Here is a 26,884-nt window from a genome sequence, read left to right on the forward strand (position 1 = left end):
AAACCTATACAATATACATAAAATAGTTTAATCCTTTTTCCAAGGACAATGGAAAGACACCTTCAATTTGATATCAGGTGACAGCTAATATGACATGTCATTTCCGGCAATCATCTTGAGACTGCATCAATGGTCAAGCATGTGCCAAATTTGAATTTGATCGGATTGATAAAAAAAAATAATAGTGAGAAATGGAGTGTTAAATAGAGAGACAAACAAAGAAGAGGTATTCTTGGGTACACTAAAGCTGTGAGACCCAGTAGTACTGTTATTCTACATTTATGTTCGCTGACACCATGTAGGCCTTTGTTTGCAGTGCAGCCAACATAATATTTATATACATATACCTATTTTCTATTAAAGGATTGTAGACCTTTGTGAAAGGACTTTAGTATTTACTCTAGCCTGTTTTGTATCCCGTGATATTAATGCGAATAAAATACTACTCGATAAGCAAAGTCCATTCTCTTGTGCGGTACTTGTCTGCCTCTGTATTTTACACACTAACCATTTAGCCCGCATATCACACCGCCCCTTAAACCAGCCTAGCCTATCACTCCTCGGTACCGCTTCAAACCGCCCGGCTGTGGTTTTATTGACTTATGGAGGAGTCAATACAATGTAATACAATTTAAAGTCCATTCTGCATGTGGGTAGGTTATCAATTTGTGCGGGACTTGTCTTCCTCCGTTTTTATACACTAACCCATTAGCCCTCATATCACGCAGCCCCTTAAACCAGCCTAGCCTATCACTCCTAGATACTACTTCAAACCGCCCCGGCACTCCGTGGTTTTATTGACTTATGGAGGAGTCAATACAATGTAATACAATTTAAAGTCCATTCTGCATGTGGGGAGTTATCAGTTTGTGGGGTACTTGTCTTCCTCCGTATTTACACACTTACCCATTATAGTCCTCAAAATCACACCGCCATTAAACCAGCCTAGCCTATCACTCCTCGATACCGCTTCAAACTGCCCGGCACTCTGTGGTTTTATTGACTTATGGAGGAGTCCATACAATGTAATACAATTTAAAGTCCATTCTGCATGTGGGGAGGTTATCAATTTGTGCGGGACTTGTCTTCCTCCGTATTTGCACACTAACCTATTAGCCCTCATATCACGCAGCCCTTAAACCAGCCTAGCCTATCACTCCTCATATCGCCTCAAACCGCCCCAGCACGCACTCTATGGTTTTACCGATTAATGGAGGAGTTAATACAATGTAATACAATGTAATACGAGTGTTACATTTCATCAATTCTTGCACACTAATTTAGTCCATCAACTTGTGAATTCGGTCCCAGAATATAAACTCCAGATGATTCTCGCTTACTTTCATTTGGGATATCCTGAAAAATCCTTCAATAGTCAAAACATATTTTTTGGACAAAATTATGTCACATTTCATCAATCGATTTAAATGGGCAAGCGATTGAACGGCAAACTTGATTATTGAAATAGGCTTGCAGATTACAATCACAATCAACTCGAAGGGAGAAACCGCAATCCGATTGGAAGTGAGGGAGAATTACACTAGGGCATATTTGAAAGCAAAATTGAAGTTCATACCAGATGCCCGAGAATTTTTATGATGAAGCACTCACGATATGTAATTCAATCTTTGACAAACAGTGTCTAACGATGATTGTTATATTAGCCCTACTGACTTTATGTATTTAACTCTTTGAGTTGTTTCTAAATCGTCTGAACAACATAGACCTACACCAACAATTCCATCATGGCAAAATGAAATTTCCCCAATCGTGTTGAGTCTTTAAATCTTTTTGTGTGACATGTCTTGGCTATCGTACAGTCATTTTATGTGATATGCCTCCGTCCCGACCAATGTAGAAAATGTTGCACAGACCCCTGTGTTTGTTCTTTAAAAGTTTGCCTCCTAATATTCACTGGCAGTTTGAACTCACCATAGAGTTCAATCTAGATCAGCAATGACCTGTCGATGTCAGCGGGCGGGTCTAGGCAATCACGCGGCATTACACCGCATGATCGACAGTGCAGTGCGAATATCACACAACGGAAATGGCTGAAAAGACACAGCTAGCCGATCTCCCCTTCGTGGTAGATTATGCCAAAAGTGGCAGGGCAAGGTGCCGACGATGCAACAAAAACATTGAGTTTAACCACCTGCGACTAGGCAGGATGGTACAGGTAAGCCTAAATTTTCAGTAAACGTGATATGTTCAATAAGGTGTGCAAAATGGTGAATCACTAGCACTGTGGACCGACGTCGAAGTGATGCATGGCGAATCTACGGTGGCCCCGGACGGACATAAAAGACATGTTTTTTTATCACTAGATTACGATATTACGACTGAGTATCTGACGTCAATACAGATTCATTCATAACATTGGAAGTTTGCAGCGGCGTAGCCAGGGTTCTTATCCCATCCCGTGGGGGGGGGGGGGGGGAGGGGGCTTGAGGTTACAATGGAGGGGCGCCCAACAAATTGTGCTGAGAGTTAGGCCAAAAAAAATAATAAGTCGGTCTCTGGTCAGCGCGCGCGTCGATGTTAATCATGCGCGTCGATCTTTTTTCCCCAAATGTTCCGCGGTAGCTCCAACAGCGCCCTCTATTTCCGCACCTCCTCAATTTGTTTTACCAAAGAGCACCAAGGAATGGGAAATTGCACCATGGCAAATGATCGAAAGCACCAAGGCATATTATGGAGGACACCAATGTACATGAGGACACCATAAAAGCAAAATAGTACCCCACCTTGTCTGTACAATCCAAGCTTGAAGAAGGAAAAAAAAGAAAAGAAAAAAAAAAAGCCGCATCGCCGCGTTAATTCCGGAACTTTGGTCTGACCAGAGACCGAATATATTTTTGTTTTGGCCTCAGACAGATTTTTTTTCACAGGACACGTACCCGCCAGCGTGCGCCCCCACGCCCCCCCCCCCCCCCCCCCGTAGCTACGCCGCTGGAAGTTTGGTTCTTTTCTCACGCCATAATGCCAATTTCTACGACATAAAGTGTATTCAACAGTTCCCCATATAGGCCTACCTATATATAAGGCCTGTGCAAATTCATGGCATGATGACACTTGTTTTGCTTCGGAGTCTTTTTGTTAGAAGCGTACAATTAAAACAAGAATGAGGGTAAAAAATGGACTGCGCTATCCAACAATCAAGTCATGAAAGCTGTTTCAGGATAAACATTAGTGTGTTGGGATCAACAAAACTTCGTTATTGATTGAACTTTACATTATTGATTGAACTGCGTACTGTCGCTGCATAGGAACGTTTATGTTCACTAAGATAAGTGGGATGCTTAGACCTTTCGTGAATATCATGTTAAGCGCTCCACTTAAGTTAGCAGGGTGCTTAGACTTCAGTCAGACTTACGCATTCTCTTAAGTTTGAGTTTTGTGAATACGGCCCCCGATTTCATGGGAGTCCAAATTTAACACGACACTGGCAGTGTGCGGTCGTTTTTATGAACCTTTAAGCCTATATATATATTTATCTTCAAGTAACCATGACATGGTTATATGTAGCACGGCTTGTTGCCATGGATCGACCAATCAGGATCGAGGATTCAAGTTTACTTGAAGATAATGTGTTTTCTACCCCATTAAGGAACCTGTACATGCCAAGCTTCTCGCAAACGATCAGCAGAAATCGCCCGTTCAACTTTGCCGACGGTTCCGCGCACTGTCTGCATAATTTTGACGTCGATATGGAACTAGTACAACAATAGACCCCATAAGGAAGTTTGTAGAAATCAATATACCCCATAAGGGAAGCGCTTTGGAGCTTGAGATTTTAATGGGAACAAATGAAACCAAAAGAAGGGATTCAAAGGTCTACCCCACGCTGTGTGCGTCTGTGTTTGTTAATGGTGTAAATCGAGGACACACATAAATTATGTGCAACATCATCGATGAATTGAGGACAGGAACCAAATCGAGGACGACCTGGATTAGAAAAAGTGTACAAAACCAATAAGAGTTGTTGAAAAAAAGTTATAAACAAAGGAAAAGGGAAGAGGAACAATGGAAAATCCTCGATTTTACACCATAAACAAATGTGTATGTGGATGAAATTTTTCCATAGTATGTCTGCGTTGGAAAGTTTGGGTCTTATGTGCGTTTTTTTTCCTACCTCGATATGGAAACAAGGCTCTCTAACTAGGTATAGGGCCTATGTCTAATTTATTTTGATGTAACATTAAGGTACTCGTGATTGTTTCAAGTATACATAATTATGTGCCTTTTTTGGTGTTTTCAGTCGCCATACTTTGACGGTATGCAGTCAAATTGGTATCATTTCCGTTGCTTCTGGAGGGCTGCAGAGAACAAAATGACATCTGTTAATGACATAGGTAAGAAGAAATCATTCTGACAGGCTAGAACAAGTGCGACGTCATTATTCAACCGTTTTTAAGTGATATTTGCACATCACAACGCTCTATTTAAGAGTCACATGAGGTAAGCGCTACACAGAGAAGGGATAGAAAAGGAAGCTACGAGAAAGAAAGATTATTCCAAGTTACAGTTAATTTACTGTTTTAGAACAAATAACACTTGAAGACGCGTACTGTCTTGTAAAACGAGATTAGATTGTAACCACTAACATGTGGTGGGGTTTACATGCATAGAATTCCTTTTTTTATATATATAAAAAGTGCTTGTCGCTGCCAGGGCTGAAATTGCAAATGCAAACTTAAACAACTTACGTCAGTATACGGAAAAGTAAAACCAACCTCTATAGTAAAAATCTATCCTTAGTACTGAACAATGAGATTGTACATTTTGTGAAACTTTAAAGTTATGAGCTGTTGCTAAGAAACGCATTAGAATAGGACAAGTTTGAATTTGAAGTCAACCCTAACCCTTCTGAATCCGACATGATCCAACTATACTAAACCCGATGGAGCCTGTTAGATTGAGCAGTAAACCCCTGGTGTGCATTCCTGATTGCAACATGTTGGATTCAGCAGGCAACCGAACCTCATTATAACGCTAAGTTGGAGCTCTTTTTGATCTATAACAGACAATTGAAAAGAAGGCACAGTGGATTGAGCAGGAAACTAAGGTTGGACTCTGTTGGATTTTGCATGGTAGTCCTGAGGAACTACTGTGGGGTTGTTAATAAACACGATTTTGCAAATATACCATAATAGTTATTGTTTTCCTCGATTCGTCACTGATTTACTTCCAGCTTTTCAATCGATTATTCAAAAGTTCAAAAAAAAAATATTCGTCATTAGACGCATCGTTGGAAAGGCCTTCTTTTGTTGATCTCTTTAAAACGACAGCTTACCAGATAAGAATAATTTCACAGGGAGTTAAGTCCCATTACTATATTCAAACCAAGTGTGCTTTTCAAGAATAATTACGTCAGTTTATTTTTTGGATAGCTGGAATGATGGACTGTGACTTTAAGAGTGTACTTTGTACACATTAACAAAAACAAAACAACTTTCCCCCAAACATTTCCCCCCAATATTATGTCTGTCACCAAAAATATAATACACAAATAGTTTAGATACTTTGATACTGCATGGAGTACTCGTATGCTGAATACACACATTTCAATATAGTCCATTGCATTTGCTTTTAATTCACATTTTGTTTTCACAAAATGTAGCAAGTGTTGAAGCTCTCCGTTGGCATGACCAGGAAAAGATACGGGAATATGTCAATTCATTTGTAACTAAACCATGGATAGACAACCGACCCGACTTCGACCCAGGAGACGAATACATGTTTTCAAATAGCTATTCATGGAGATCCTATGAGTGCAGTGTTTGTCAGGAGTTGGTAGCGGTAAGTGTTGTTCTGTTAATTTTCTGTGGGTTTACCTAATAAAAATCATAATCAAATGTTCGAAAGTGACATAGTTACGTCAAGAGGATGCACATGTAATGTATATATAAAAAAAATACATAAAACACCTAAAACAAAGCAACTTTACACACTTTATTTCCGTCCGGTCAGCTTCCTGAAATCAAATCGGAGCTTTGAAAATACTTCAAGTGAATCCTGCTTGGATTAACCGTTGTTATGAAATATTGAACATTTGAAAGAGAGTCATTGGAGTTTATATGACTGATCATTTCCAGATTTATAGCTATAACTTGTGCTCCTGTCATGATGTATTTGTGTGCATTAATCGCACAAAATTGTAAAGCCCACTGGACAACTTTTAGATTTTACCGGATCAACGGATGGCCGGTACGTTTTCCCCCACCTTTCTGAATAGTTTTTTTTTTGTTCAGTGTAAGATGATGTCTCAAAACCGCCAGACTCACTGGTTTGAATGACATCCTGCTGATGGGGTTACGATCGAGAATAAACTTTATGTGGCCTCTCTGGGCTCCCATACAGTTTGCACTAAATTTAATCGGGCACCATTTGCAGACGGTGTTGAAAGGTTGTAATGTGCGTCTGGAAGCCAGACTGAGGGAGCGATGACCGTGTATCTGGAAGCTCCTAACACTTTTTAATTATTAGCACAATATTTAGAGGAAGCAGACTAATGACTAATGACTATTTACCTGGCAGCACATGCACGATGTCATTGTCACTGTTTGGTCTGACGTCACCGTTTTCGCTGATTTTTCTCTTGACTATCCAAATTTCCCGAAGAAGTTCGTGTCGGTCAAGATCGTCAGTGGATGCAGTACTCTTAAGCCTTATTGCCTCACTCAGATCACCTCAAGCTTCACCCTGAATTATATTTTTGAGAGTTTTGAATTCCGTGCCCATCGGGAGGTACCGTACGTGTGTAGAACACTACAATGAGTTCCCATCTATTGATAGTTTTGTTAATACCCATCCCAATTTTGCATTAGCCAACCCACATGCACCTTTCACTCAAATTTCTTCAAATCTTATTTGTATTTTAGAGTCGCGAGTCTTCGATTGCACGTAGACAACCGGTGCCAGATGGTAACCAAGGACAGGCAACAGTGACATGGTACCATGTACCCTGCTTTGCGCGGCCCGAAACTTTGGCAAGCGTCAACTGGAAGGACACCTACAGATTGGAAATGATAAATGGGCTTGAACCTTCGGAAGTAGAGCGAATACAAGGCATGTTCCCGAAGTAAGTACAAGTATCCCAAACAGTTCATACTTCTCTGACATAATTGACATCAACGGTTTTTTTTTTAATTTGCAGACCATACTTTTCCTATTTCGGCTCTCTGGGCTTCCGATCAGGTTTTTGTGTGTGTGTGTGCATATTCCCAAAAGTCCGAAGAGAATTAGTTATATATTATAAATGATTAAAGATTTTTAAATCAACACGAGAAAGCAACATATTCGTGAACTTGTTGGAAGTCAATGTGACTTTTCATCAGTGGATACGAGCTCGTTCCAAGTAAGGCCTTCCAGGCTACTATATGCGAGAGCAGAAACATTTCCTACAACACGTAGAGCTTTAATATGCTTAAAGTTCTATTTTGTCGAGAACATGCACTAGATTTGTATGTTAACGATCGACAAGTTAGAAGAATGCCAAATTTGCTCTGTAGAAAACAAATGGCTTTCGGGCGGGATACATCACCAATCCTGTTTCTGCCAACATGAGTGAATATGTACATGTACATGCGGGGTTTACTGCGTTACGCCTCAACTTGACCTGCTTTAGCTTGGACCGACTTATACGCTCCAACTCCAGTTGGGACCGATGGTTTAGTTGAGGCGTAGCAACTATTCTGTTAATAGATTCCACATTTGTCAGACTTTATGTTTTGATTTATGAATGACAGAGTGAAGCGGCAAGCTTCGGAAACCCCAGTAGATGAGTCAGACTCCAAGACGACTGAACTGGTCGAGCAGTACAAGGAGAAGCTCAAGGTGGGCTACGGTACATCACTATTTACCCTGATTGAAGGACAAATACTTTTGTCTAAAATCTAGTTAGAACAGCTTTGGTAGTTTAAAGCCTAAAGAATTAGGAAGTTTCTGAAAGGACGAACGGAATGAAAGTTCCCTTTGGGAATTTTACGACCCAAGCATTGTCCCAACTATACATTTGTATTTGGAGTGCTTCACTAAGACGTTGACGGAGTTGACACGAAACTTGCACTCAGGTGATTACAGCTAGGGTCAGCTGGGTGCAAGTTTGAAGTGTTCTAGTCAAACTACTTAAGTGTTTTGAGAGTGTCGAATTGGGACGTTCCAAAGTGTGATTGGGGGCCATTGCCATTGGCGTCGCAAGTATTTTTTTCTAGAGGGGGCAAAGCTCTCAAAATCCTTGTAGTTTCTGTACCGTATTCTAAATTTAATTTTTTTTTTCGATTTTCGAGGGTGGGCAGGAAGACAGTTGCCCACCCCTCCTCCTTGACACCCCTGCGGACACCCATGTTGTTAAATGTGCATTAAATTCACAGCAATATTTCCCCTTCTTTTTCTTTCCTTACTTTTGTGTGTGTGGCTTCTCAGGGTTAGGGGCCTTTGCCCCCCCCCCCCCACCCCTCTCGACGCCCATGGCCATCTCTATATAATATTACATATATAACAGGAACAAGACGTATTTTTGAACAATATGGACGTCTTTTTCCCAAAAAGTAAACGTCAGATTGCATTTCCAAGAACAAGCAGGTGAAACCTCCTTTTGTTTATTATGTGTTAATCTAAAGGGACACTTCTTGTATAGTGGTTATTTATTTTTGTTGGAGTTTTGTCTGCTTTCAAGATGTTGAACTACTTTTGTCCTGTTTCGCATTGACGATTTTGTTTACAGGCGCAGAGTGATTTCATCTGGAAAGTTAGGGACGACCTGCAGAAACAAGTCACCATTATCGAATCGCTACAGGAAATACTGAGGGTCAATAACCAGGAGGTCCCATTTGCTGAAAGCGCGGTAGGGATACATCAAATAATAGAATAATGAGCTTGTGCCAAAAAAAGGGAAGGCATTTTCCCGTATCTGAGAAGTTCCCCTTGGAATGGGAGTTCCATAACCCGCCCCTAGTTGAGCAAAATCATTGGTCTAGTATGTTATCCCTCGGGTTTAGCATAGCTCATTGAACCAAAGTTGTATATTTATTATTTTGTGTGGGTGTACGTGTTCAACTTTTCAAACCGTGGACGAAAAATACCGGAGAACAAAAGAGAACAATATCGTCCACGATTCCCAGCATACTTCCGCGATTGGGGTCGTGTACAAAACCTATGGGAGTCTTCCTACAAAAAAAAGAGTACAAACAAAAGAGGGATAATAGGACGTCCACGATCGACGGTGAACACACGTGGATGTGTGTGAACGTATAAACACCAACTTATGGGATACCGGAACAATGGGAGGTATCCCACAAGGAATGCCCACCGACTTGCGGGTGCCGTTTTGGTACCCCACATGTTTTTCACGAAATAGATAAATGGATTTTACTCAAAAACCAGGAATTTCCAAGGTGGGTTGATGTGTCACAAATGGAAGAGTTTTAGAAAAGGGATATTAAGTCCGAATTTCAGCCCAGGGAATTAATGCTGGTTAAAATAAGAGCATTTTGAAATTTGTGTGCGACATTGCAAAATTTTAGTACACGAGAACAAAGGAAGTACCCCAACTTTTCCTGCGACATTTGGCCTAAGCGCCGTACACAACGTAATATGGGTTTCGTCACTTCTTATATCACTATTACAAGTAAACAGTGTCTATAAATTTGGAGGCTGCGGACGTACATATACAAACATGCTACCTAGGTCGTCCTGCAGCCCCAGATGATATTCACTGCCATTTGTGCGTCACAACTACAATAATTTTTGTCTTTTTGTTTGAAATTAGCTACTGGATCGAGTCACCGAATGCTTAGTATTCGGACCTCCGGAGCCGTGCACAGAATGTGATGAAGGTCAGCTGGTCTTGTCCACGGGGGGTTATCGTTGCCAAGGGAATATGTCTGCCTGGACAAAATGCACTGTCTTCACGCAGGATGTCAAGAGGAGAAAGCTGTTCGTGCCTGACTGTTTGGAGTACTTTTGGTACGATTTTCTGTATCTTTTGTAGGCCTTTATACTGAGCCTGCAATTCTCGATCTGTCACTTTTCGTTTGATTGTCTGGATCGTTGCCAAACACCGACTAGTCTCACTACCGTGTTTACTTTCGGTCAACTGAAATTTGGGGTCATTTTTGTTATAGTCATCAATTAGAAATTGTTTGAAATTGTGATGCTGTTCTTTCTTTCACAGAACCCATTTGTTGCCAATGCAAATTTGTGCTCACTGTATTTTCGATATAACATTTAACGAGGGTGGTCAGCAGAGTGAAAATATGCAAACAATAATGTGTAAACAATACAAAAGTTATGGGCTAATTAAAAGTACCGAAGAGATTGTATTACGCGCACAATGTGTGTAAAAGACATTAATTAGTGTGTAAAATACATCAGCGAGTGATTCCGACGTGAGCCCGTAGATATAAAATAAAATTATACAACAAGTGCGTATTTGCACTAACATTGCATGTACTCCATTCCTTTGCAATAACACTTCCCAGTTAGTCACGTAACGCTTCGGTACAAACATACTGGAATTTGTATCCTTGTGGAACGTTTCTTTGTTCTAATGTACTAAAGTTTTCAATTTTGAAAGTGTACTTTTTAAAATGTTCCTATTTTAACTAGAATTAATTTCCTGGGGTGAAATTTGCTTATATCCCTTACATGATATACTTCAATTTGTGACTGATCAACACACCTTGAAATTTCCTAGTTTTCGAGTGAAATCCATTGATCTATTCGTTGTGGAGACGTCTTCACCTATAGAAATGCCTTGTGGAGACGTATACAATGTTCTGTTCCCTAATGTACACATGTCGCCAGAGGGCACCGTGTAATAGATCTCATGTCCGGACGGTACTGTATTCCTTTAAAATCTTTTGATTTGTTAAACCCTGTTATTACAGGTTTCCAACTCTCCCTAATTCTGCAGAAAGTTCCCTGAAAATGAATCAATCTTTCTATGTTCTGATGAACAAATTTCAAAATTTTTCTGATCATGGAAACTCTGTCCATATTATGTTGAATGCAATTCTAAATACCTCCCTGATTGTTGTCCAAAATATCCCCGATTGCAAGATGCAAATGTTGGCAGCTGTCGCTGTATGAAGCCCTGTGTTTATACTATAGCAGATACCATTAATGATAAATGATTATTTTGAGAAACGGGTTGTAGACAATGATATCAAACATTACTCCACTTTCATTTGTCACTGACACGATTGTCAAACTTCCCTTTCTTGATATCAAGGCCAGAATTCCGATACAAACCGTACAACGGTGGCAAACGCATCTTCTCCAAAGACACTGTAACTGAGGAAGATTTGAATAGTGCGTCCACTTCAACAAGGTGATGTCTCATTGAGATTAAAATTGGCATTTAAATTGATTCAGACATAACTAACGCCCCCAGTGCGACATTTAATTTCAAACCGTCATTAGCGTAAATGTAACTGCTAGTGGCCCTTTTTGTCAAAAATTCGATGATAGTGAACTTTTTAATTGATTCTTACGCACTTGTCACAATAATGTTGGTGTTCGTTGTTGTTTTTTTTCTCCAATTTATTTATATAATTATTTATTGCATTTCTTTACCCAGGGTTTGCCCAAACAGTTAAAAACTGGTTTCCATTGGGGCCCCTTCAATAAGAAATCCTTGTACAAGAAGGAGGCTAAGCCTGTGTATCATTTTGTAAATAAAGAGCCCAGATGTCAAACCAGAATTAAGCCAACTTTAACGAAACCTGAGAAATACCCATTTTCCTTTAAGGAAAACATACATGCAATAACAAAAAAGCCGCCCAAAAATCATCCTCCACCGTGCAAGGGGGCATTTAAGGGCCTCGTAACCTGGAGGGACAGTCATTATTGCCCTAATTCTGAAGGGGGGGGGTAATAATTAAGGGAGGGGTACAGGCCTCAAGCTGGGACTGCGGCGCTGTAGTTTCACCTGACCTGCGAGTAAATTACGCCATCGTAAAAATACAACAAAAGTGTGAAGTAGATGCATCTCTCTTGTTCGTTTTTCTGTTTTCTGGTGTGTTTTTACTGGTTGCACATTTCTTATGTTTTAGTCCTGATCTGTCCGACGCAACTACTAGGCCTCGTCCAGACCCCACAAAACCTCTTTTCGGTCTGGAAGTAGCATCAGCCGGCAAACTGAGCATTCCAATCAGCAAAGTCAAAGAAACCATATCCAGACTCGGCGGAACGTACACCACTAAAGTCAAGGTCAATACTGTCTGCGTGATCAGCACCAAAAGTGAGTTATACAGCGTGTCCTAATAGACACATTGTGCATGATGAAGACATGGATTTTCAATTTGTTTAGTATTATAAAGGAACCGTCTTGGCTACAACTACTCTAACTCCCATGAAAGTGCTTTGATGCAAACCAGACTATATCACAGCTCTCAAAATGTCATTCCATTTCAACCCTAATCCGATGGAAATCCCACATTTAAAGGTTCCTAGTGTTAAAGTAATGTACGAACAAACGCCTGACACTGTACTTTCCGCGTGTCTTTTGGACGTGGTTATGAAATCTTGTGAAAGCCAAATAAGCAAACTGAGTGGTCTCTTGCTGAAATAAGTCTCTTGTAAGTAAGTGGGAAAGTATTGGACCCTAATTCATGGTTACCAACATCATTATAGGAAACAAATGGAAATAAACTGTCAATCGTGAGATTGTGCACTTTAAACCCTCAGTCTATATCTGCTTGGCCCCGGGAAGGAATAAAACTTGGTAGCTGGGATATTTCACTTATCGTTCATTTGGTTTCAGCGGAGGTGGATTGGAAAACCCCAAAAATCATGCAGGCCATGGGGCTGGGAGTTCATGTCGTTTCACAGGACTTCCTGACGGAGCTAGAGAAAGGTGGTGACTTCATAAAACTGGTACCTGAATATAATATCGTACCGTGGGGTAATAACGTAAGTCTAATTCATTTGATAGACGATGGCTCGTTAGTAAATTTATTGTATTTGTTAATCTATGTCTGGTAATGAAGCTAAGGATTCCTCAAAAGTACCCTAAGCACTGTAGCTCGAAAGCCTGAAGAAACCTGTAGAGAGAAGCCATTGAGAAGAAATGACAGTTTTTGAGGTGGGAAGCAAAGCCCAGAGGGAGATTCTGAGGAAAACCCATGGAGTCAGGTAGGGACTGAAAACCCAATCCGTATATTGTCCCGGGCGGGATTCGAACCCGGGTCACAGCGGTCAGCACTGTATAAAGAGAAAGCACCATCACCAAAATAAATCGCCGAGCTTTTAAAGCTGTACGATGTTTATTTATCCGATTTTAAAGGTCAAATAGAAAAGAAATTGTCGTTATGTCCTACTGTTCCTAAGAAAAGCTGAAAAGCCATAGTTTACATAAACCATAGACATAATTATTGTGGCATTCGCAATACGTTTTTTTTTCCAGCCGTAAATATAATTCAAGGAATAAAAGGCAACTTATTTGGTAATAAAAGACACTGACCAGTCTTAAATTCTGAATGACACACCAGAGGTACTTGTGGGGTACTCGTACAAAGGAAACGGTACCCCACAAGTGAAATCTTCAGAAAACAGGTACCCCACAAGTAAAATCTTTGGAAAAAGAGACAATCAACTTATCTAGAGACCCGTAGACCTGCAAGGAAGTTAAGGTTTAGGTTGAGTTTTTGAGAAAAAAAAAACACTTCTGCATCTTTCAGGGATTTTGATGAAACTTGGATGCAGTGTCTCTTTACAAGAAACAGAAACTCATGCACATTTTTTGGGGTCTCTTAAAAAAATTCCGTTTACACACGTTAAAAAAAATAATGTGCATGCGGGCACAATTTCTTACACCAATGGTTGCTTTCCGACACAAAAATGACACCATTTTAGGCGGAATAATTTCGCAGTGTATTTGATACCATTCCTATCTTCACTCTAAGCAAGGAGTTTCTTGAAAAATCGGTAGGTTTGCTTCCGAGGAATTGCAAGTGTTTGTGCCTTTAACCAGCCATATGGTTGCGAAGGCGAAGCGTGACCGGTTGTCATGCAAAGCTAATCTGATGACGTACTTAGACGCTTAAACAGAGCAGTGAAATTCGTGAACCCCAAATATCTTGGCCTTTTAAACGTTGTGTCTCTCAGAAAATATGCTCTTAATTATAAGGGAAGAAGGAATTTTAAACCTCATGTCAGTGAAACCATCGCCGTCATCGATGCCGAAACCTCGATATTGGTTACTGGTAAAGTAAACCTTCAAGTCTGGAGAAATCGTTCAAAAACTTCCGTAAATCTATGCATTTGTCTAAATGTCTAGGAATCTACTGAAGTTGTTATTTCATGAGTAGTTGATCACTTATATCACATAAGTTTATTCCGAATTTCAGCTTAATCTGTTGTTGCGAACGCTAGTGCTACACAGGGAACCATCATCTCCAAGGAATATTTCGACGAGGATTTTTTGCCACCAAACCCACGTGTATGGTTTTCCTATAGCATAAGCGCTACGGTTGACCGATTTTGGCCCGGCAACACAATGGACGATCGCGTATTAGCATATTCATTAGCGTCACTTGGTGTGACTTGGCGTGGGTCCCGGTACATGGAAGCCGGCAAGGGTGATATTTATAAATTAATAACGCGTGGAGGAGGCTTTTTGCAAATTTCTACTGCACACCATAATGGATAGGAACCTTATTCGTGAGTCTTGAAAGGATTGACAGATATTGCGAACGCCTGTGTTACAACTTTCAAAAGTGCAAGTAGCCAGACCTTTTTCCCCCCAATTTCAACGAAAAGTACTGAACATATCACAACAATTTTTGGCACAATTTTGGATCATTACAAGGGAAATAAACCCTGAAAGTCGCATGAAGATACGGTCTGCCTAATGGGCGAAATTAATTTTCAAAGATTTCGGCCGCCTGTGTGAACATGTCTGTGTACATGTAGTTTTATTCAAAATAAAGTGTTGCGTAACGTTTAGATAATCGCCCTTCGCAACCACATGACTGTAACGACTGCTTGTAATGATGCGTTTCTCATTCACTTTCTGTCGATAATATTTCACTGTGTTTACAGGTCCAAAAAAGAATCAGTAACATTGACCCTTTTGATCGACATAAGACATTATCCACCGGGAAAAGCTCACGGTCTGGGTACAAGAGAAGTTGGGGCTATCAGAAAGGTATTTGCTTTGTTATTATACTATATCGTCACTTTAGTAGAGTTCACACAATGCCAATGGCCCCCTGCTTTTGTTCACACTGCCCTCTCAACTTTATGGCATGAAAGGAGCACTTTTGAGACGAATGCGCCCTTTTGGGCTCGAATATGCGCCTACCACAAAATGATATATTGCCCGGCTATTTCAAACATGTTGCATCCAAATTCACCAACTCTAACATTCAATTTTGTTTATGAAAAAGTCACATGCTGTCATCAAAACTAATTTGGTTATTTATCAATTAATTTTAAAGTTTTGTCGCCTTCTTTTGTCACCGAGTCGAGAATATTCGTTGGTACAGATTAAATTCGTCTAAGCTGTTGCAGAATGGCAGCATTCAAATATCGAGTTGTCTAGTAATATAAATCAATGAGACGAATTTGATTTCTGGACAGCAAGGTTTGGCGTAGATGAGACGAAATCGAATACTCCGGGACGAAAACGCGTGCTCATTGTTTGAATTTGCTTGAACTGAACTTAAATGTCTGACAAAATTACCCAAAAAATACCAAATTAAACATTGGAAGTGCACTTAAGCGATGTTGATTAACATATTTAGATATTAGAATCGGTGAATTCGAATGACAAACTTTTTAAAATAGCCGGGAAAACCTACATTTTGAGCGACTGTTAAAAAATTAGATCACGATCGTTCACACAACTGTACCCAGAAAATTCGCCATTTCCGTGTATTTATCGCAAGAAGGAACTTCATAGCACAACATTTTGGTCCTGTAAAGTAAGTTATTCCATCAAAAATAGTTTGGATCCAAAGAAAATAAGGATCTCAAAAAAGTGGTCCCATCTCACGTGAAAGAGCTTGCGAAATTCTAAAATCACTGTGCATTACGTTTTCCCTGTTATCTAAAAATGTATATTTTTAGCCACTTCAGATGAAACTTTAATTGTTTTTCAGCCTACCTAACATCTATGTTGTTTCAAAAGAAAAAAAGAAGTGCACAGAGAAAATATGGTACAATCTATCTTGCTTTAAATACATGAATGAACTAATTGTTTCTATTAAATTTACAAATAGGTTATTATAAGAAGAGAAAGTATTCCAACGTCAAGGATGTTGCAGGAGGCGTGGGAAATAAGCAGTGGAAGGGAGGTGCCGCAGCGGCTGTTGATCCCCACACTGGTTAGTTCAATATAATGCCTTACAAAATAATTCAAAATTGATTCAGTGAAAAGATAGTAACTAAACTTCAAACGACTAGCTTGGCATGATTGTGAATTCGGCATGTTATTGAGTATACTTCAGGGCACTTAGTTCAGTTTGTATTGCTGCAAAGCGCTGGCCCAATTTCTCAATTTGCGCCCAAAAAAATAACATAATATATTGACAATTTCCTGAAATGATTACTTCCAGCGTTTAGCCTAAATGGAAGCCAAGAAAATCATCCGAGGAAACGTAATTGTAAATTTCCCGAACGTCACATTTGGAAGTAAAAAAAAAATGGAAGTGAACTCTGTAATCAAACTTTTAAGCCTATATTACATGGTTTTCTTTGATTGTAATAATACATCCCTAGCTTCTTCTTCTTTTTTTTTGGGGGGGCGGATATTACATTCGTCAGTTGGTTCAAATGTTCCTCTCAACACATCAATTATTTTGTGTGGCTTGTTTGGTATATATGAAATCAAGTTTACCACAAAATGATATTTGGAAATATCGTTAAACAGTAAATGTGAAGGCTCATGCAACTTAACCTTGCAAGTTTCCCCTTTTTTAATTACCACGCAAAGGAAATGATAGGGTACAACATTTTGGTCCTCATAAATCTAGCCGTTGCCATTCCAGTAATATAACGTGTTCTTTTTTCTCCACCAAAAGCTTGGATAGGGTGTAAGTTTGAAAATAGCGTAAGCCCTGATTAGACATTAACGAGGCCCACATGTATTAATGATGTAGTATAATTTTTACGTTGACGTTTTGTCTAAACTTGGGGTTTTTTTTAGTCACCGTGACTTTGACTGGTCACAGTTATGAAATACAATGAAAGACTATTGTTGGTGACCTCCGGACGAAGGTGCAACTTTGACGTACTATACTATGGGAATTAAAAATTCTGTTTCAGACCGGTTGGAAGCTCAATGGGATCATCAGCACTCCTGACTCTAACCGGTCTTAAACAAAGTGTTTAATACCGACCAAGGACACATTGATTCCCCTTCATAAATACCTTTTCGATCAAGAAAAAATCATTTCCTACAACTCCTTACCGTATAAGGAGATTGGCGCGCGCGTCGCGCGAACTGCGCGATGTGGCGCAGAACGAAGCTGGGCTGTTGTAGTGTGAATTTCGGGCTTTGAGATACGATTCACTGGTAATATTGCGCATGCCTATGTGAGGAATGTGAAACGGTAAAAGGCACTGGATTTCATGGGAGTCCAAATTTCATGTGACCCTGGTAAAGTGTTTGAAGTCCAGCCAGCCGTGTCTTTTTCATCCTTTTAAGACCGGCCACGTAACGGGCACTCGACCAAGAGGAATGGGTAAACTGTATTAGGTATCTATGAATACAAATTATCACCTAGCTTTTTTTTTATGCTCTACAGGACTGGCAAACGAAACCCACATTCTAAATGAAGACGGCCAGTTGTTCAATGCTACCTTAGGCGTGGCCGATGCGATAACGGGATCGAACACCTACTACAAGATTCAACTACTAGAGAGTTATTTTGGGTAAATACCTGTAGATAGGCCTAAGTCCATCCACCGAGCGCATGAACAAAAGTTATACCCTCAAAATATTCTATATTAGAGAGTTCTGAGAGCCATAAAATTGGGGAATTGAAGAATATGACGATGAACCTCTGGCTGGACTTAGGGCTTCAAATTTGGATGCAATTTGACTCGAAAGTGGCGCTATTTTGCGATGTTGTCTAGGGATCGTTTTTCAAGATGGCTACTGTTCCGCTTTGGGGAAAATAGGGGTCGTCTTCTTTGGGCGAAAATTTTTCGAAAAGTCAATGGTCAACCTACCAAAAAATGAAAAGCAAACGAAAGATGACATGTTGATCATCATTTTTCTGTACATCTTAAATACCTGTGAGAGTTCTGAGTATTTTAAAAAGAATTTTGAAGTATGGGCATTTAGCACTAGTGTCTATGGGAATTTTAAAACAAGGTTACACCTTTATAATGCACCCAGTCATACTTATTGGATCTGTGCATTGCTCACTGAGGGCGCTGTGTTGGAATGCCAAATGTGGTTTAGATTAGGAGTTTCTGGCACTTGACCGGCATCAGCAGGAAAATAGAGTCGAAGCCCTTGGCGGTGCCAAACTCTGTATTGGGAAAAGTTGGGGGGGGGGGGGGAATTGAGGGGTAAGGAACTATATGTTTCTGGGGGGCAGTCAAAATATAATCGTCAGCCCGTGTACGCGCGCGCATGCCCATCATCAGGGGTCCGGAAATATGCAGCTAGAGCAACTTAGCAGTGTAGTCGTTTTTATGAATGAGAAATGTGTCAAACCGCAGAATGGTGTATAACAAATGTACAAAGACGTTGGCTGCATACTATAATTATGTGTGGCATGTTTGGGCTTTAAGTACCAGTGTTTATAATGCTTGAATTGGTCCAAAATGTGTCCACATTTGACGAATCTTAGCAGCGAAGAAAATACAATAATAATAATATATTTGTTGTAAAAATGTTGAGGGGGGGGGGGGAAATGCCCCCGCCACAGGTCGTAGCTAGAATATGTAGTAGCTTCATAAATACATGCAGTGACTACTTGTGTAGTTTATATTATTGGAAACGATAGCTGGGTAAGATTGGAGAGTGATAACAAATCCCACTGTAGCAGATGCTTAAGCATGAATTGTATAGGCCAATACAAAATTATTCACATAGGAAGTTCGTTTTTCTTGATTAGGTGCCATTCTGTGTATGAATATGAATGAAATGGGGCCTAAAATGTGGATTCGCTGTTTTCATTCACATTTCCGCAAAAATTGATCAGTTGATGCATTGATATCGGAGCATTTTATGTTACCCTTTACCTTCACTTCTCATCACTCTTTGTCAGCACGTACTGGTTGTTCCGGGCCTGGGGGCGGGTCGGTACAGAGAGTGGCGGGAACCGACTGTGGGAATTTGGAGAAGCCAAATCGCACGCACAGAAGAAGTTTAAGGAGACGTACTTTCAGAAAACCGGCAACCAGTTTGGCAGCGAGAAGTTTGAGAAAGTCCCGGGCAAGTTCTTCCCCGTCGACATAGATTACAGAGAAGCTGTATGTTCTTTATTCTTCTGAATTAATGTTTTATCCTTATTGTTGATATATTTACTACAGGTGTGGGGGAGGGGATTTGCAACTAGTGAAGTCCACATATAAAATATCCTTGTTAAACTCCTTTGAATGTGCTTCATAAGAATATATCCATGCCTCCATAATTATATACGAAAGACACATCTTTACGAAGGCTTATTCTATGACCACACACAGTCCAGTGCTCTCAAACCTGTATGGGTGTGGAGACGTGTGTACAATAGGAAACAAAAGATTGTTTCCACAAGGTTTTTACGAAATAGATATATGGATTTACTCAAAAACTAGGAATTTTCCAAGCTATGTTGATCCGTCGCAAATAGAAGAGTTTTAGAAAAGGAATGTTAAGTCCAAATTTCAGCCAAGGAAATTCATTCTGGTTAAAATAAGAGCATTTTTAAATTACACTTTCAAACTCGAAAAACTTTAGTACACGAGAACAAAGGAATGTCTCCAATAGGATACAAATTATTTTGAGTGTGCGTGTAATAATTTGTGTACCGGGCGTTTGGGTGAATTGCCCAATTTTGCAACACAATTCAACGTGAAATATTTTTTCCAGGTCGTTCCCAGAGAGGAAGACATCGAAGCCTTTCGAGGATCCCGGCTGCCTTCTGAAATTCAACACTTGATGAAACTCATCTGTGACATAAATTTGTTCAAAATTGCCATGGCTGAATTTGAGGTAAGAGCAATCGCATTTATAAAGCGAGAGAAGTATATATACAAATGTAGCGGTGAAGCCACACATCATATGGTCGCCTCGTCGGCAGGCCTCGCCGGTTAATTAAAACACGGATGACAACGCTTACACTCCAAAATCTCTTCTTTCTTTATTTATTGTGTAGTGCCCTCACAAAAGGTGTTTAAGTCTCAGTAACGATGCAGTAAAATAAGAACCGTGATATTACAATTCGTAAACAACTTAACGAGCTAGGGCACATTACATAATTTTGTATTAATTAAAGTTTCCATTTTAAGAATTACATTTCTAAAATAATGTAGTACAGATACATACCCCAGTATCAGGTTCAAAAAAGGATATTTCTTGATTGGATTACAGCTAAGTTGAATCACAGCTCAGTTGAATTTCTTGATTGGATTACAGCTCAGTTGATTACAGCTCAGTTGAAAACCAGTGATCTAGGCTCCTCGAAAGGCTTGAAAACGTGCATGTAGCCCGACAATGAGAAATGGCCTACATCACGGCCTGCAGTTGTTAGTCGACCTGACTAACGTGTAGCTGTTTTTTGCGTGCGCGTCCCGAATGTATACATTTGTGGCAAATGTATACATTTCGTGGGGCTGAAGAAGTATGGAGCGCATATAATAACAACATTAGTATGGAGCGCATCAATGGTTTTCGCTAATTCCCCACACAAATAAGTATACAACACTGTTCATTAGAGTATCTACCAACAGTCAAGTGTGAAAATGAAGTTCAATGCTGTGAAGAGAAGGAATTTAGCCGGCATTTGCCATACTGCAGGTATACCATTTTTAGGGCCACGTTTACTGGGTCTGGCAGATAAAGTGTTGCGTGTAGGCCCTAGGCACTAGTGTTCCGTAGGCATACTCTGCCATAGGCACCGGCACCAATTTCACATTGATGCTGTTACTAAGCTATCCAGGCCACACTGGTAGATCTAAAAGCCATGGGCATCGTGCTATAGACCGACAAAATAACTTGAACAAGGTGAGTAAAAACGAAACCCAAATGTCGGAAATATCGTTTGATTGAAGTACTGCATGTAGCACTTCCAAAATCTAAGACATACAAGCCCAATTTATAAGCTTTTTTTAGTACAAGAATTATTCAAATCACTCATGTACTTTTTAAGCTACAGCATTTTAAACACAATCACCGTTTTAAAGTGCTGTCCACGGATCACAAAATATGGTGTGCGTTCTTATAGCAAAACGAAAACAATTCACACACATTCCTATGTGATTTGTTTTCGTTTTGATGAAAGAACACTGAACTTTTTTGTGATCCGTGGACAGAACCTTAAAACGGTGGTTGTGTTTAAAATTCTGTAACTTCAAAGTACATAAGTGATTTGAATGATTCTTGTACTTAAAGAAAGCTTACGAATTGAGCTTTCATATCCTAGATTTTAAAAGTGCTACATACGGAACTTCACTAAAACAATGGTCCCAACATTTGGGTTTCGTTTTTTTTACTCACCCTGTATACTAATATACATGTACATGCAGCAACATCAGCGTCAGTTGCTGAAATCGGAAATTTTGTGAGACGGGAAGTTTGTGTGTGAGTATGCTCATGTATTCAATAGGGGACGTTGAACATTAGAGGACAATAGGGTCCACAATTCCCGGAGGTCAGCAATTGACGATCATGTACAGAACACATTAAAGGTCTTCCTTAAAAATTAGGGTAACGAAAGAGGGATAATAGGGGTCCTCGATTGCAGAGGATTATACACTTGTGCGTGTGTATTGTGTAAAAATCGAGCACACACACGTGCAACCTCATCAATGAATCGAGGACAGAAACCAAATCGAGGACTCCACGGTTGCAAAATGTGTACAAAACCAATGTGAGCAAAAAAGTAAAGAGTACAAGCAAAGGAAAGTGAGAAGAAGAACAATAGAAAATTCTCGATGTACACCATAAAAGAAAATCCTCGATTTATACCAGAAACAAACATGAATTTTTCACTGCATTCATTACGAGACGTTGAACAATAGAGGACAATAGGGTCCCCAATTCCCGAGAGGTCACAAACTTGGATTCGTGTACAAAAAATATGGGAGGTCTTCCTAAAATACAAACAAAAGAGGGACAATAGGGGGTCCTCGATTGCAGGCAAATACACACTTGTGTGTGCGTGTGGGTAGGCATTACATTTACTGTGTGGACTTCCAAACAAAAGAGGTCCACATAAACCAGGTAGCGGCGACGTTGTGTGGACGTGGGCAAGTCCACACAGTGTTTCCCCATTTCTGGAAAACAGTTTTAGAGGCATTTTTGGGTAAGAGACTTTTTGGATAGGTTTTTCTGTGGCAAAATGAAGAGACACACTTAAGGAAATACAGATAAACAATTGGATTGACAGTGTTTTCACAGTGAAAGATAAATGAGTTTTTTTAAGAGGCTTTTCTTAACTTCACGAAACCAAGGGAATGTCCACACTAGGTATGTAACGTAAACATGTGTGGGTGTATGTGGTTTATGGCACACAACAGTATTTTCGTAGGCCCTCAAATATTTCGTTGGCGCGCCCCCGAATATTTCGTAGGCCCTCAAATCCGGGCCTGCGTGTATGGGGCTTATTCATGAGTCTGCTATATTGAATTGAAAGTTAGGTAAAATCTTGATTTTTTGAAACTTGCGAAGAGAACTGCTTCAACGAATAATTTAACATTTGTAATTCAACATTCCCTAATGTTTAAAGCCATTATGCATTGGGCATTATGCCTGCAATAAATAGTGAGGCGCCATCCCATTCAACAGTTAACAATTAATGAAATACATTCAGGGAACTCGACAAAAATGGCCCATACTTTAACAGTTACCTGGAAAAGCACACATTGATCAAGTTACAGAAACATTCCGCAGACAGAAGATAGAAGTGGTCGCCCCATGAGAAAAATCTCCGCCTGAAATCGTATTGTTTCAGAACCAAAACCAAATAATGGAATTTCTTCTCTGTCTCTCGCTAGATCGACCTGAACAAAATGCCTCTCGGGAAGCTATCTAAGCCCCAGATACAGAACGCGTACTCGGTGCTGACAGAACTTCAGACGGTGAGCAGCTTTATAGAAAGATTGATCTCGGTTTGATATGCATAACTGTTAATCAGTTTGCCACCAGGCTAATTAGTTCCCTACTACCCTAGTTTGTTTGTTGAAATTTTACAAGATGCACATAAGCTGTGGGATCTATATTGTGGTATAATGTTAGTGACACCTCATTGGAAGCTTACCTCCCGACTGGAGCCCTCCCCCCTCAAAAAGGACGAAAAAAGCACAGAAAAAAGGTGAAATAAAGATGCCCAAGGTCTTTCTTTTGATTTGAATTATAAGGAAATTTCACAAAATAAAGCGCACGAAAAGGTCAATAAAACGTGGCAATGAACATCGTATTTTCATTACTCTCTAAATTTAAAAGAGTGAAAAACAAGTTTAGTTTAGTGGGGCTAATCTTTCCAATTGGGTTTCCACTCTTTTAGATTTAAGGTTGCATCTTCTTGGGTAACGTTTTTTTTTTACCATGGCCCATATGTAGTGAAAAACCACTCTACTTGTTGAATGACCTTCCACTCTTTTTAATGAACTACATGCGGGTTAAATTCGAGTGTTTTTTTATTTTTTATTTTTTTAAACTTTGTTACATTTAGAGGGTAGTAGCGCCCCGGCCAGTGGAGCCCTCGCTTGGGACTCATCCTGGATGGACCATTTCATGATCTACTTCATGCTTCATTCTTATGCCTTTAATCTTTGTAGTTGATCGAGACTGGTGATGCTAGTCGGAGCGCCATACTGGATGCAACCAACAGATTCTACACTTTCATCCCCCATAACCTCGGCTTCAAGTCCATCCCCCTCCTGGACACCCTGGAAGTTATACAGGTGGATTGTGTTCATTGGCACTTTAGTCTTCGTTAGGGCCCGTTCACTTCACAATCTCAATGGGTATTACCGCAAACCTTTTACACATGTGGGCGAGCCCTTTTTCAGAGATCTGACCCACGTGTTCACTGTAATGGAATATCCCATTAATGATATAGCGCCTTGAGCACCAGTTCTGGTGGATACGTGCGCCTTGTAAATACGCATGATGATATTATTATTTAATTTCAGTCAACGTGAATGAGTGCTGCACATGAAATGCTTGGTCTTTCAATGTACGAATCAGTGGGTTCGTTTGAATGTAAACGCATCGAATAAGCGGATCTCTGAAAGGTCTTCAGAAGGTATCGATGAGATCTCGACAAGATTTATGGCTCTAAAAACATTTTATTTTTGTACCAAAGAGTGAAAATATTCTTTAATGTAAGATAATAAAGATATTGTTATTTAACTAATTGTCTCTTGAAAAGTCTTGACGACATCACCGAGTATAAGATTTAGAAACCTAAGGTGAACAATCCTTGTATCCAGAGTATCTTTGTAACTGGAAAGCTGTTTCTGAATCAGAATGCCAAAGTAGACACACCTGCAAAAATTGGCCATGGGCAGCTGATATTCCACGGTTGCTCTTAGTGGTTGTCATTACAGAAGTTTCAAGCATTATACGTGTTCAGACCAGACTTTGTGACCGATTCAATCACAAATTAATCACAAAAATGTGATACAACAATAAATAACGCACGAATGTCTTTGTCGAATTTCATTCGTGTCGTTTGAGTCCGAAAAAGATGTGATTGCATAATGATGACATTAGGTGACTGTATTAAAATGTTGGTCGAGACTCACCCTTACTTAATATCGTATATATTTTATTTAAAGGAAAAGACAAAAATGTTGGATAATCTCCTGGAGATAGAGGCGGCATACAACCTCTTGGTATCTACTGGCGAGTACTCTCCGAGGACAAATCCCGTGGATGTCCACTACGCGAAACTCAGATGCGCCATGGAGGTACACAAAGGGATGTGGTCCAATTGTCATAAATCGGTCACGAGTAGATCACACGTTAATCGCAAGTCATGTAGTCCCAAGGCAATCATAAGCTACTCAAATTCTTTGTTACTTGCGATTGGACTAGTAGACTGACTTGTAACTGACCTGTGAAGGGACTTGCGATGGACTCAACTACAGTTCTGGTGTGATTCACGGCTGCCTGAAAGCCAGACGCTCATCTCAAGTGGAATCCGAATGTGTATACACGTACCCTTCATTTCATCCTATGTAAAAGATATCTGTAAAGAAGATCGCATGCAGCTTCTGTGAAACCTGGGCTGCAAGGTCAGCTGTCTTATTTTTGAAGGCTGAAGTGCAACATTATATGTTGACATTTGTTTTATTTTTACACGTCATTGACGGTACGTTCTAAATCCAAGAAATGAGTGCAATGTTAACTCGAGGTGGAAGGTATAGTTGTATTGGAGGTCGTCCTGTTAATATGACGAAAATGGAATCAATAGAAAGAATAGGGGCTTTTCGAAATTCGGCTGAAGCGAATGACAAGATGTAGGTTGAAGCTTCTGTCCATATAGTGACCCTTAAGTGCGCCCCAAGAGTTAATTAGCACCAAGCCGTATTTGTTTTTCGCTCGTACCCCCTGCCCAGCAAACAGGACGCTGGGAAGGGCTGATGAATTTACGCTCTCATTCGATAGATTTTGCGTGACCTGTGACTGGCAATTCATCATGGCCACGACCCTGCGAAATTTTAAACGGCTGTTAAGACTGAGCCACCACTCATTTATTCCTATTCATACAAGTTGTTTTTCTTTGAAAAGCGTAATAATCTAGAAAAATCTGTAAAACTTATCTGTTTTGTACATTTTCAATTCCCGTCACCGGTTCAGGTTCCGTTTCGCATTCACGAAGCTGGGTCATGCGACACTCAAAAATTTTCCACACAGTCCGCAATGAAAAAGAAATCACATCCGTTATGGAATGCGTGCATTTTTATGTGTTTTCATGGGTCATAATAAATTACTCAGAATGCCATCCCCACTTCATGCACAAGATTATGTGAAGCTAATCAGCCCGTCCAAGCGCCCTGTTTGCAGGGCGGGGGTACGAGCAAATATTTGAGGAGCAGTGAGGAATTAAACAGGCGCATCTTTGCCATGTTCACTGTGTATGATTCAAATTATTTTTTTCTGTAAAGCACAACGAGTTTTATAAGCGATGCTTCAAGTTAAATTCGTTTGTGTTTGAGCGGCACCATTATGGACACGGTGGACGGGTGATAAGCAAACGCTTGGTGGTGCGCTGTTATGTACATGACTCCTGAGCATTTTATATCGTTATTCCTTCGCTTATGTAGGTAGTCCCGAAACACAGTGATGAGTTCAAGATGATTGAGACATACACGAAGAATACCCACGGTGCCACACACGACTCCTACCAACTCAAAGTGGAAGAGGTAAGATATGTGATCACTCAAACGCGCTTGACTTGTACGGAGCTTGGAACAAAGTAGGCACATTAAATAAAAACTACTCATTTTCTTTATCACTCCACTAAATTTCAGAATTGGACAAGGCAGTATAAATACTTATGGCAATTGTTAAGTAAGACATAGCAGATTTTTAGGTGTTCTACAGAAAATTGAAGCTTTAAAGGTGTTCTCCAAATTCAAATTTCAGTGGCTGAGCAACTACTGAAGATTATGTTCATGTAATTATACTATTAGCACTGATTACAAGCTGATAACTTCATTGAGGAATTCTGGGTAGACACTTGATTAACCCTTCCGCCGATGTGTGTAGTAG

At 40.0% G+C, this 26,884-nt stretch overlaps 1 protein-coding gene across 1 annotated transcript in view; it reads left to right on the plus strand.

The window, feature by feature from the left end:
- Nucleotides 1–1,993: 1,993 nt before the first annotated feature.
- Nucleotides 1,994–26,884, plus strand: part of LOC119721919 (poly [ADP-ribose] polymerase 1-like) — a 31,805-nt gene continuing 6,914 nt past the window's right edge. Inside the window, exons 1-19 of the mRNA XM_038191871.1 lie at nucleotides 1,994–2,176; nucleotides 4,259–4,352; nucleotides 5,621–5,799; nucleotides 6,882–7,081; nucleotides 7,749–7,836; nucleotides 8,726–8,845; nucleotides 9,770–9,966; nucleotides 11,234–11,332; nucleotides 12,057–12,244; nucleotides 12,767–12,915; nucleotides 15,046–15,151; nucleotides 16,227–16,331; nucleotides 17,754–17,880; nucleotides 19,230–19,434; nucleotides 20,033–20,155; nucleotides 23,158–23,241; nucleotides 23,941–24,066; nucleotides 24,946–25,077; nucleotides 26,437–26,535. Coding sequence (XP_038047799.1) covers nucleotides 2,048–2,176; nucleotides 4,259–4,352; nucleotides 5,621–5,799; nucleotides 6,882–7,081; nucleotides 7,749–7,836; nucleotides 8,726–8,845; nucleotides 9,770–9,966; nucleotides 11,234–11,332; nucleotides 12,057–12,244; nucleotides 12,767–12,915; nucleotides 15,046–15,151; nucleotides 16,227–16,331; nucleotides 17,754–17,880; nucleotides 19,230–19,434; nucleotides 20,033–20,155; nucleotides 23,158–23,241; nucleotides 23,941–24,066; nucleotides 24,946–25,077; nucleotides 26,437–26,535 — 2,550 coding nt within the window. The 5' untranslated portion in view covers nucleotides 1,994–2,047. The remainder of the gene's footprint in view (nucleotides 2,177–4,258; nucleotides 4,353–5,620; nucleotides 5,800–6,881; nucleotides 7,082–7,748; nucleotides 7,837–8,725; nucleotides 8,846–9,769; nucleotides 9,967–11,233; nucleotides 11,333–12,056; nucleotides 12,245–12,766; nucleotides 12,916–15,045; nucleotides 15,152–16,226; nucleotides 16,332–17,753; nucleotides 17,881–19,229; nucleotides 19,435–20,032; nucleotides 20,156–23,157; nucleotides 23,242–23,940; nucleotides 24,067–24,945; nucleotides 25,078–26,436; nucleotides 26,536–26,884) is intronic.

This window comes from Patiria miniata, unplaced genomic scaffold, assembly GCF_015706575.1.
Source record: "Patiria miniata isolate m_02_andy unplaced genomic scaffold, ASM1570657v1 HiC_scaffold_14, whole genome shotgun sequence".
Taxonomy (NCBI): Eukaryota; Metazoa; Echinodermata; class Asteroidea; order Valvatida; family Asterinidae; genus Patiria; species Patiria miniata.